The sequence below is a fragment of the Molossus molossus genome, unplaced genomic scaffold (assembly GCF_014108415.1).
Source record: "Molossus molossus isolate mMolMol1 unplaced genomic scaffold, mMolMol1.p scaffold_m16_p_1, whole genome shotgun sequence".
NCBI lineage: Eukaryota > Metazoa > Chordata > Mammalia > Chiroptera > Molossidae > Molossus > Molossus molossus.
In genome coordinates this window covers 183,394,683-183,404,844 of record NW_023425344.1, presented here as the reverse complement: position 1 = coordinate 183,404,844, position 10,162 = coordinate 183,394,683, and the positions used below count along the sequence as shown (strand labels likewise).

The 10,162-nt window shown below is 32.9% G+C and overlaps 1 protein-coding gene across 6 annotated transcripts in view; it reads right to left on the bottom strand.

Annotated features, from left to right (window-relative positions):
* Nucleotides 1–1,516: 1,516 nt before the first annotated feature.
* CTDSPL2 (CTD small phosphatase like 2) overlaps nucleotides 1,517–10,162 on the bottom strand; it is a 92,883-nt gene continuing 84,237 nt past the window's right edge. For 2 of the 6 annotated variants that reach the window (XM_036260241.1, XM_036260260.1), the window contains exons 9-13: nucleotides 8,877–8,939; nucleotides 8,693–8,772; nucleotides 5,331–5,457; nucleotides 3,751–3,846; nucleotides 2,966–3,115 (exon numbers count right to left, since the gene is read on the bottom strand). In XM_036260241.1, the coding sequence (XP_036116134.1) occupies nucleotides 3,050–3,115; nucleotides 3,751–3,846; nucleotides 5,331–5,457; nucleotides 8,693–8,772; nucleotides 8,877–8,939 (432 nt within the window). In that variant the 3' untranslated portion in view covers nucleotides 2,966–3,049. Of the gene's footprint in view, nucleotides 3,116–3,750; nucleotides 3,847–5,330; nucleotides 5,458–8,692; nucleotides 8,773–8,876; nucleotides 8,940–10,162 lie in introns of all 6 variants that reach the window. The other 4 variants (XM_036260258.1, XM_036260262.1, XM_036260261.1 and 1 more) reach the window with 4 other exon arrangements.

The following is a 10,162-nucleotide window of genomic DNA, read 5'->3' as shown; positions in this document are numbered from 1 at the left end:
ACAAGAAAATAGCCATTTATAGAAGTCACACGCTTTCAACAGCCCCCCCGCCCCAATTTTGGGAAACAAGATAAAGCAATCGGGTAAATAAATATACATTACTAGCTAATATAAAACAATTTATAGTTTCAAATTGTTATTAATTCTTTTAAGACCCAAGGAGAAATTTGGTGATATAAATCTGATTAGGGCTACATATATTACATGGAATTAAAAAATACAACTGATTAAAACATTCTAACAATAATACAAATATTTAAAAGAATGTCTTAAAAGTCAGACATTTATCACTGGAAATATCACAATTATAATATGTACTTCAGAGCTGTAATGTGTATATAGGTCACTTTTGCTGTGTCTTATTCAGGTATCCATCTCTCCTGCATTTACTATAGTCAGCTTTTAAGAGTTCATGTTTCTGTGTGAACTATAGGGACTGGGCACATCTCAGTTCATAAAATATACACCTCCGCTTAACTAAATGGAAGTGTTTAAGATAACATCTATAAACAGATAAAAGGGGAAATGAGAAGATAAAACATTAATGTGGAAGGAAGCTGGACAGTTGTCTCTATAAATTATTTAAAATTCTGTATTAAATTTAAAATGACTCAAGTAATGAAAAAAATATATATTTAATTGGTCTCAAGAGATTTTCTCAGGCCATACAAAATTTCCCTTAGTTTATTTCTTTATAGAATCTTGTTATGCTTGATTCATTTGTCAGTAGACTTTAAGGAACTCTCCCTAGCATGGGACTGAAAACAACTTTACTATTAATAAAAGATGATTAAAGTGGGTATTTATTTAAAGTGCCCACAGGCACAATGGTATAGGTGCTTACATTTCCCTTTAAGTTATGGGAAAGCCCTTTGAGACTGTTATTTACTTAATCAGAAAAGCTTTCAGCAACTATTACGCACGCTGAAAGTTTAGATCTTGTATTGGTTTTGGATTTTGCTGTTTGAGCATCAAAAGAGAGCAAAGAGAAATGTAACTAGGTTCACAATTTTGAGCAAGAGCATATGTAAAGGTAACGTATGTACATTTTATTTCAAGAAAGACAGAAGACAAACAGCATAGAGATGCCCAGATGCCCTAAAGATAAATACATTTCAAAGATTCTCATTAAAATGAATCTGTAGTATTTTTTCCTGCAAGCAAAATACCTTTCTTTAAATTAAAACAAAAACAAACAAAAAAAACCCCAGTATTCTGAATTGCAAATGCTTCTGTTTTTTTTTTTTTTTTTTTTTGCAGAAAACCTGCCATGATTATTTAATGAATAAGGATTTACCACAAAACAGGCTTGCTCTACATGCTAGATTTTTAAACAGTTCAGTGACACAATATGCTAACTACATACACAACAGATAATATAGTAAGAAAACACTCAACCTGATGAAAAGTTAAAATTTTCATTAATACACTGAAAATTGACATAACTCATGCCTTTAAAATCAAAAATACAAAAATTAAATGTTTTTCTAAAAAGATTTCCTTATTTTAAGGATTCATTTGAAAATGAAGCTGCATGTAATTTGTACAGTAAGTTGTACAAGTAAACAGGTAATATACATAAAAAATTAAGTGACATACTCCTCAATTATCAGTTGTCCACCTTTAATTTCCAATACTGTACTTTCTTAACAAGCATACAAAATATCAAACTTCTCTTTAGAAAAAGTGCCGTTCTTTGACATCCTTTACACAAAAACAGTCTGAGCCTGTGGCATGTTAATGCAGTCGAGAGGCAAAGCATACTAACCTTACAAATTCTACCTTCCATAAAAAGCCTCCCGAAAGGAGATTACACGCCACTATAAAAATATCAACCTCTTATGGTAGCTGCATTAGAGAACCAAGGCTTGAAGACTATTTTCATATAGTATAGAAAACCACTATGAGAGCATATTAACTGCATTGGTGGCTTGGGAGTTTACTGTGCCACAGGATTATGCATAGCTACTGTAAGGTACCAAGACTGTTATACAGAGTTTTAATTTGATTGTAACCGAGAGCATAACAGAGGTACTACCAGCCCATGCAAAATAACTAAAAATACCGAGTCACTGTGCTGAATACTTCATTCCTGGAGGAAATCAAAGGCAGCAGTAACCAAATCAAGCCCAAAAGATGACCAAACACATTCCCCTCTAAGATTGGTGAGCACAGTGAAGTCTGAGGTATACCTTTATCCATTAAGTCTGTGTGCCATTGCAAGATATTACCATTTGGGAACACATGCCATCACAATGGTTTAAATCATTTGAATATTAGTCATTCATATATTCTTATCTACCCAGTCTCTTGATTTTTGAAAAGATTTCACCTACAGTAGAATATTACAGAAACAAAATATAAATGCATGTCTTTCTAAATGAAACTTACATGGACTAAAAGTAGAGAATATTTTTAAACAAATATACAATATGCAGGCAGACAAAGCAGGAAAACGGCCATTCAAATGTGTAATAAAAAACTAAAAATTGACTATTTCCAGAAAACTATGAAGCGCCTCAACTAAAAGGAATGCATAATGAAATTCTAATCTAATACAGGTCAAAATGTAAAAAGGTTATAAACCTTAACAGGAAAAATAAAACAACTTTTACTGGCCATTCCTGTTGAAATGAGAATCTTAAAGTAACAGAAAAGTGGCTACAAACCCACTTAGAGCACCAAACAGAGAGAAAATAAAAGTCCATTTTCATCTCTGTTATTATCATAAAATCCTGTGTGACTACAGGTCAAACTGCTGGTGGCAGAAACAGAATTCTTTATAAACTGCAGATGTCCTGTACATAAAAAAATTTCACTGGAGTTGCACTAGTTCTAAAGACTCTTCTGTTTTAGCCTACCTACTGTATGTATTCAATCTGAGATAAAAGTCTCTTTCTGTAACCCTTGATTATTATTGGGCACCAAAGATAAGAAAAGCAAGACGGGGTACAAAAATGCAAAATTTCAACAGTAATGGCAATGTTTTGTCTTAGTCCAAAAGGGTCCTGCATTCTCTCCCCCTTCATGATTTGACAAGTCTCTGTACTTAATCTGGGGGCAGCAAATCATGCAAGCGAAATCTGTCTCTGATGTGAGGTCGAACATCTTCATTCTGTGTGGAGAAAAATACATTTTAAAGGCCATGTAATTTCAAAAACATGATCCTCAGACCATTATGAACATTCTTACTTTGCAGAAAAATATACCAATATTTATTTTCCAACTTATATTCATTTATTTGTCAAATATAAAAGTACTACACAGAAGCAGTTAACTTAGAATTAAATTTAGATGTAAAAAACCTGCCATTAAACTCTTAATTTTGTAAGAACAATTATGCAGTTACAAGTCAAAACCAAAAAGCTATGTAAAAGCGTTAAGCCACTGAATTCTATTTCATATATTAGTTTTAAAATTAATCCATGGATATAGCAAAATAATTCCCAGAATAGTTTTAGTAGCAGAAGCAATAATTCTACACCTGAACTATGAAAACAAAATGAAACTGATTTAACAAAAGTAGTTTAGTGACTTGCAAGAGGAAACCCAATGAATAATCAATCTTTAAATTTTTAAATACTGATAAGTATAATTTTAATATAATTTATAAGTTTGATAATGCTTATAATTCTTTTCCATCTTTGCTATAATCTTGCACCACAATGACTATTTAAAGCAATTCAAAAGATTTCAATAAAGTTGAACGAACAAAAACATAACAGAAAAAGATAAATAAGACATACATACCAGTTCTACAAGCTTCTCCAGAAATGGAATCAATTTTAGGAGTTCATTGTCATTTTTATCCATAAACCAGCTTTCTATAGGGATTCCATTAGATAGCTAAAATGATAAATAAGTAATTAAATCCTCTTTTTTGCTTACATTTTGCCTAGTTTGGAAAAAAAAGAAATCAGCCCTGGCATGGTAGCTCAGTTGGTTAGAGCACAGTCCCAATATGCCAAGGTTGTAGGTTCAATCCCCTGTCAGGGCACATACAAGGTCAACCAATGAATGAATAAATAAGTGGAACAACAAATCAATGTTGATCTCTTTCCCCCCTCCCTCCTTTCCTCCCTCTCTAAACCAAGAAATTAAAAAAAAATTTTTTTTAAGAAAAAAATTGAAGCCTTATTGGGTTTTCAGCATTTCTTCTTAGTGTATATAAAACTGAACAAGTTTGGCATTAATGTAACTAAAAAATATTCCTTTACTTATTCAAGAGACAGTTACTATTAGCTAATGCTAGGCATTGTGAATGAAGGGGTATTGCCAGTCTAAATAGAGAACACTGTTAAGAGATCATATATTTATATACAGGGACCATGTCCCAATTCATTGTTTTATTCTCCAAAAACAGCAGGATAATCTAAACACAGGAATGTAACAAACTGACTCAGTGCTATTTCACTGAAGAGTGTAAAAACAAGAATGCAAACCTTATTTGTTTTATAGTAAATATTCTCTAGTACATTTACACAGAACATTGTGTTTGAGATGGAGGATAATTGAAATGATTTTATCTAGGAACCAAGAAGAAAGTCTTAAAAACATATTTCAAAATACAAGTAAATAAAAACAGTAACCTAAACTGAACATGTTTCAATACCATACGCAGTTTACCCACTTTTCTTTTTATCTGAACATTTTAAAACACAGAAGTTAAGGGCAAATCTTGTTTTATCTATACCCAACCCACTTTCCACCATCCACATTCTGCACCTATTTATTGTGAAGGAAATCTCAAACAGATCACATGGACATATACATTCATAATGTAAAATATATCTTGCAAGGGTGGTTCATCTCTAGTCAAAGTTGTATTTCAAAAATCATTAACAAAGGGTGCAAACATATTGACAAAATAGTCCAAGAAAATATTTAGGAATGTCAAATCAGACCAGAAGAACATGGTTAAGCTACCTGTAATTCTCAAACATGTTTACAATTACATTACTGATGTAACAACTCACAAGAATGCTATTAAATGATGTATATCTTTTTTTTTTTGGTACATGCTCCTAGCGGGAACCGAACCCGGGACTCTGGTCCGCAGGCCGGCGCTCCAACAGCTGAGCCAAACCAGCCAGGGCCAAATATCTTATAGTCCCTTCTTATTCACAGTTATTACTCAGATTTTTCTTTAGGTTGTACTCAAAAGAAACTTTTCCACAAGGAAAATACCAATTTTGCATTTCTAATTCTAAATGTGACACAGAGAGATTTTACCAGTGAAAATCCTGTTCTCCTATCATACTGTTTAGCAGCATTTGTCAAAAATTGTGATTTTTTTTCCAATCTGAGTTTGTTTAGCAACCTCTTCCTACCTGATATGCAAAGGCTTGTGGTGAGTTGTCAATTATTATAGTTTTTGAAAGATCTCTTCCAAGGATATTTAAGTCCTTTATATAGTTTCCTTGTACACAAACACAATGTTCACGAAAAAGTCGGTGCCTAAACATAAAAATAAAAACAAATTAACTAAAAAAACAAACAAAAAAAAAACCAAAAAAAAACCCCATAAAAAAAAGCAACCTCTAAAAAGTACAACATACACTGAAACATATATATACACACATACCATAGGCTTTACAGGATATGCCTTATTATTTTGTCTCACAAAGGAAATTCATATACAAATGTGGACCTAAGCTTTGGGCTACAGTTTTACTATAAAATTTCTTAGCAACCATTGAAACCTTACAACCAAATATTACCATGCCTTAAAGAACTTTGGTTTATCCCAAAATGTTATATTAAATAATAAAGAGGGATTAAAAACTCTGTAAATTGTTTTTGTAATTTATTTACCCAGGAAAGCTCAGTTCAGATGCAGCATCTGGTTGTCAGCGAGGTCCTGCTTTTTAACCAATTTTCCAGATGGTTGACTGAGGCACAAGGAGGTCAAGTGACTTGCCCAAGGTCACACAGTAAGTCAGTGGTTAGCCCCGCATTGGAACCCAGGATCCTCCTGGTTCCCAGTCCTTTGCTCTAACCAGAAGACCACACAGCCTCCCTATCCCTGTACATGCCAGAATAGAAAATATAAGAAGGAATGTTTCTGTGTTGGCATTAAAAAAAGGTTTTAGTTTCCATTATAGTTTGTGAGAAAAGGTGCGGAGGCCAAAACATTCCATCATTTCAACTTTCCCCAAACGCCCATCTTTCTTTTAATTTTGTATGTATGTATAGTCATTTAAAAAAACAAGCGTTGAATGAAATGATGAATTTAGATCTAAGTATAATGTAAACTGATGTTTCACCAATGATAGACGCTAAGCTGAAAAATGCTGTATCATTTAAAAAAGCTTTTAAAGGTTTTATAATACTTAGGTACTGTAATAATTATATAATCTTCATTTCCCACTCAAAAATATTAGTCTCTATATATTATATTACTAATAACTGATACAGATCACCTTGTAATATTCCATTTATACACATTAATAATTTGGTAGTTTGGCTTCCTTGTGTCTTAATCCCACTAAACAACTTTTTAAAAGTCAGGGCCTACTCATACCTGTATTTTTAATCACGCAATTTCAAGGAAGGGACATTTTCTACCAACAAAATCTGTCATAGTTCTAACACCACCACCCCCTGAACAAAATTCAACCTTAAAAATATCAGTGCCAATGGTGGTGGCATAAAATAAGAATTTTAGCCCTGGCCAGTTTGGTTCAGTGGTTAGAGTGTTGGCCCACGGACCAGAGAGAGACCCGGGTTCGGTTCCCACTAAGGGCACGTACCTTGGTTGCAGTTTGTCCCCAGCCCCGGTTGGGGTCATGTGGGTGGCAGCCAGTCAATGTGTCTCTTGCACATTGATGTTTCTCTCTCTCTCTCTGTGTCTTCCTCCCTCTCTCCCTCCTGCTCTATCTGAAGATAAATGCAAAAAATTTTACAACCTGACTAATACAGTATAAATAGTTCTTTCCCCCCATTATAAAAAATATTTTTAATTAAATGATCTTCTATTTTTAAAAGGTTTAAAGACAGTCCTACTTTAAAAAATAAGACGATTAAAAAAATAAGACTAAACAAAAGGATTTAAGTAATTTATTTGCATAAACATTTAGACATGAGGAAACTGGAGAGGCAGATAGATACAGCTGTACATGCAGGTCACTACTGGTGCTTTATCCCCAATAGCAGCAAACTCACCCAAGACAGGAGACAACTGAATATGTACATGGATACTAATAGTTACTTTAAACTATATTAAAGCCTCTCCAGTATTCAGAAATCTGTGGGTCAACAGCATATATTTGAGGTTTTAGAAAGTAACTACTTTTTTTTGCCAGTCATCAAATTTGCATTTGGACTCATGGGATTCAGAGATCATTGGAATTTTTGAGACTACTTTGTCACTAACATAGATAATGAATTCCCTATAAGTACTCCAATGAATTCAGTATATTGTTCAAAAAAGGTTTTCCTGTTTTTCAAAATACAAGATAAAATAAATTTAAACTAAATGTGAAGATTTTAGAAAACTAGTTTAAAAGAGGGGTGCTAAATTTGGAACATTAAATTGTATGAGTACAATTTGTCCTCCAGTAAAATGAAAGCTCCAACAATGGCTCACCACTGTTCCCTGGAACACTGGAAGTACTGAATAGAAATCTTCAGAAGGAATGATCAAAGCAAAATCATTTGTATACTTTTGTTGAAGTTGGGTAAAATGAGCATAAATTATATCATCCTTTTATGAATAGAAAATACACTTTCTATTTTATGCTTTTACAAAATAGAATTCTTAGAATTTCTTCTCAAAATACATGTTCTATTTTGTATGTCTAAAGCTTGCTTATGTTAAAGATAAAAAGGAAACTAACTACAAAGACAAATTTTAATCCTTTAGATTAAAAAATATATTTATAAGAATGAAATATATTTATAAGAAAGAAAATCTCCTAACTGTGAACATTAGGAAAAAGCTTTCACCATAGTTGAAATCACTCAATAATAACAGCAGAAATTAAGCTTAGGATTTTCCACTATGACAACATGAGAGAAAGTATTTAAGAAAATGAACACCCAGTTATTAAGGATGTTAGGAGCCTTTTATGGAATCTCTCCCAGCTCTTGGTCAAAAACTGTTTTAAAATTACCCAAGGCACTCCCACCTAACCAGGAACACACTGTATCTGCTGGCTCAGGATACACATAAGGCACTGAGTCCAGATCAGGATAACCTGAGTGACTAATAGAACTGTAATTTCCAATTAGATTCATGTAACATTTTCTTTCCATGGAAGATAAATTTGCTCTTGAAAAAAGCAAGAGTTTAATTTGATCCTTTCTGTTAAAATTAACTTTTCTCTACACCATTAAAAAGGTGATAAAACATGCATCATCTCAGAGACATTAAAGAAGTGAAAACATCATGCACACAGTGAAAAATTCCACATGCCCCCACTCTCCCCCAAGTCCCAAAAGAAGTGAGAATATAGATGTAACAATAAATAAATACATTTGATCTTTGTGTCCTTTTAAAGAGCGTCTGTCTGGAGTTATATCATTAGGAACTCTTAAAGAGTTTCGGGTTTAAAAAATTCATTTATTTTCACCATTCAACACAACAAATCTCTATGTAGCCAGCTGAAATGGCCATGGAAGTTAAATATAATCATAGTAATTTCATAGATCAGTGTGACAGACATTTCCACTATTTCTTAATTAAATTTACCTGACCAGTTGCTTTTTAGGGTCTAGTATGTTCAGTAACTTGTCTGCATACACCTTCTTAGAAGCAGTAAAAAGAATGATCTACAAATTCAGGGGAAAAGAAGTAATCATTATACATGATCTAAATATGGGTACTGTGTTGAATAAAATAAAAATACTTATGTAATTAGCTCATGCATGTTTACCTCATACATCTGAGACATTCGTTCCAGAAATTCCCTGAAGAATGGCCTTAATCTCACATAAACCTGAAGAAATACAAAGATAGGTTTCAGCAAATACACACAAAATAAACAACTTATTTATAAGATATGTTGTATTCTAACTCTGGATATATTATAAAGTTCATACCTATTTTAAAGAAATAGAAAAGTTTACTAAGTACCACTCAACAAAATATATTTCACATACCAAAAATCACTTCAAACAACCTTTTGACAGGGTAATAATAATCATTGGTGATCATTTCACTTTTTAACATTAAATAGCAGCATACAATAGTAATTCATGGAATATAATTCTAGTAAACATTTAAACTAAAAATGGAAGGTTTCCCTCTGAGATTTTGATCCACCAATCAGCTCCATCTTCCAGCCAGGTAGCATCCATCCACTTATTAGGCAGGCTGTGTGTCCATCTCTAGCTGACCTGTCTCAATGACCTTCCTCAATAATTACTCAGAATTTCTTCTCAGCAATTACCTGCTAAGACTAGCTTTATTTCAAATTTCTATTAAGGTAAATAATGTTCAGAAAAGAGATGTTTGAATTGGTGGGTTTAAATAACTGGAATTTTTTCAGAAATCAATTTTTTTGTTTTACATTTACTGATTCAGTAACTAAATTAGTCCTATTTGGCTACTTGAGATAAAATTATAATAGTCCAACATGAGTTGTCAGAACCTACTGGCACTATCAGGAAAGATTACAGCACCCAAAGAACTGCCTTACTTCTTTTTCTTCTTGCCTACATTTAATGTAGCTCTTATAATATACTCCAATATTCAAAAAGCACAGAAATATAAGTCATAGGCAACCACTAAAAATGATTTAAAAGATTTTGACTCCTTTAAACTGTATTCATTTTGTGAATATAATTTTGTACTCCACTCAAAGGTGATTATTGCCCTGGCCAGTTTGGCTCAGTGGTTGAGCATCGGCCTGCGGACCAGAGTCCCAGTTCGGTTCCCGCTAGGGGCACATACCACAAAAAAAAAAGGTGATTATTAACCTCAAATACCATGAACAAACATTTGCAGAACACCTGTATACCAGATTCACTGGATTGAGATTTAAACAACAAAAAAAACCTGTGGTGGCAACAAATTAAAAATCTAGACTTCACTAAGTTTAATTGTCATCAATACACATCCACATAAAAATGCCTTCATGATAAAAATTTAGTTCTAGGAATGATTTAGGGGCAGAACAGAGATATCTAGGAGTTAGGGACTATATACTACTAATCTTTG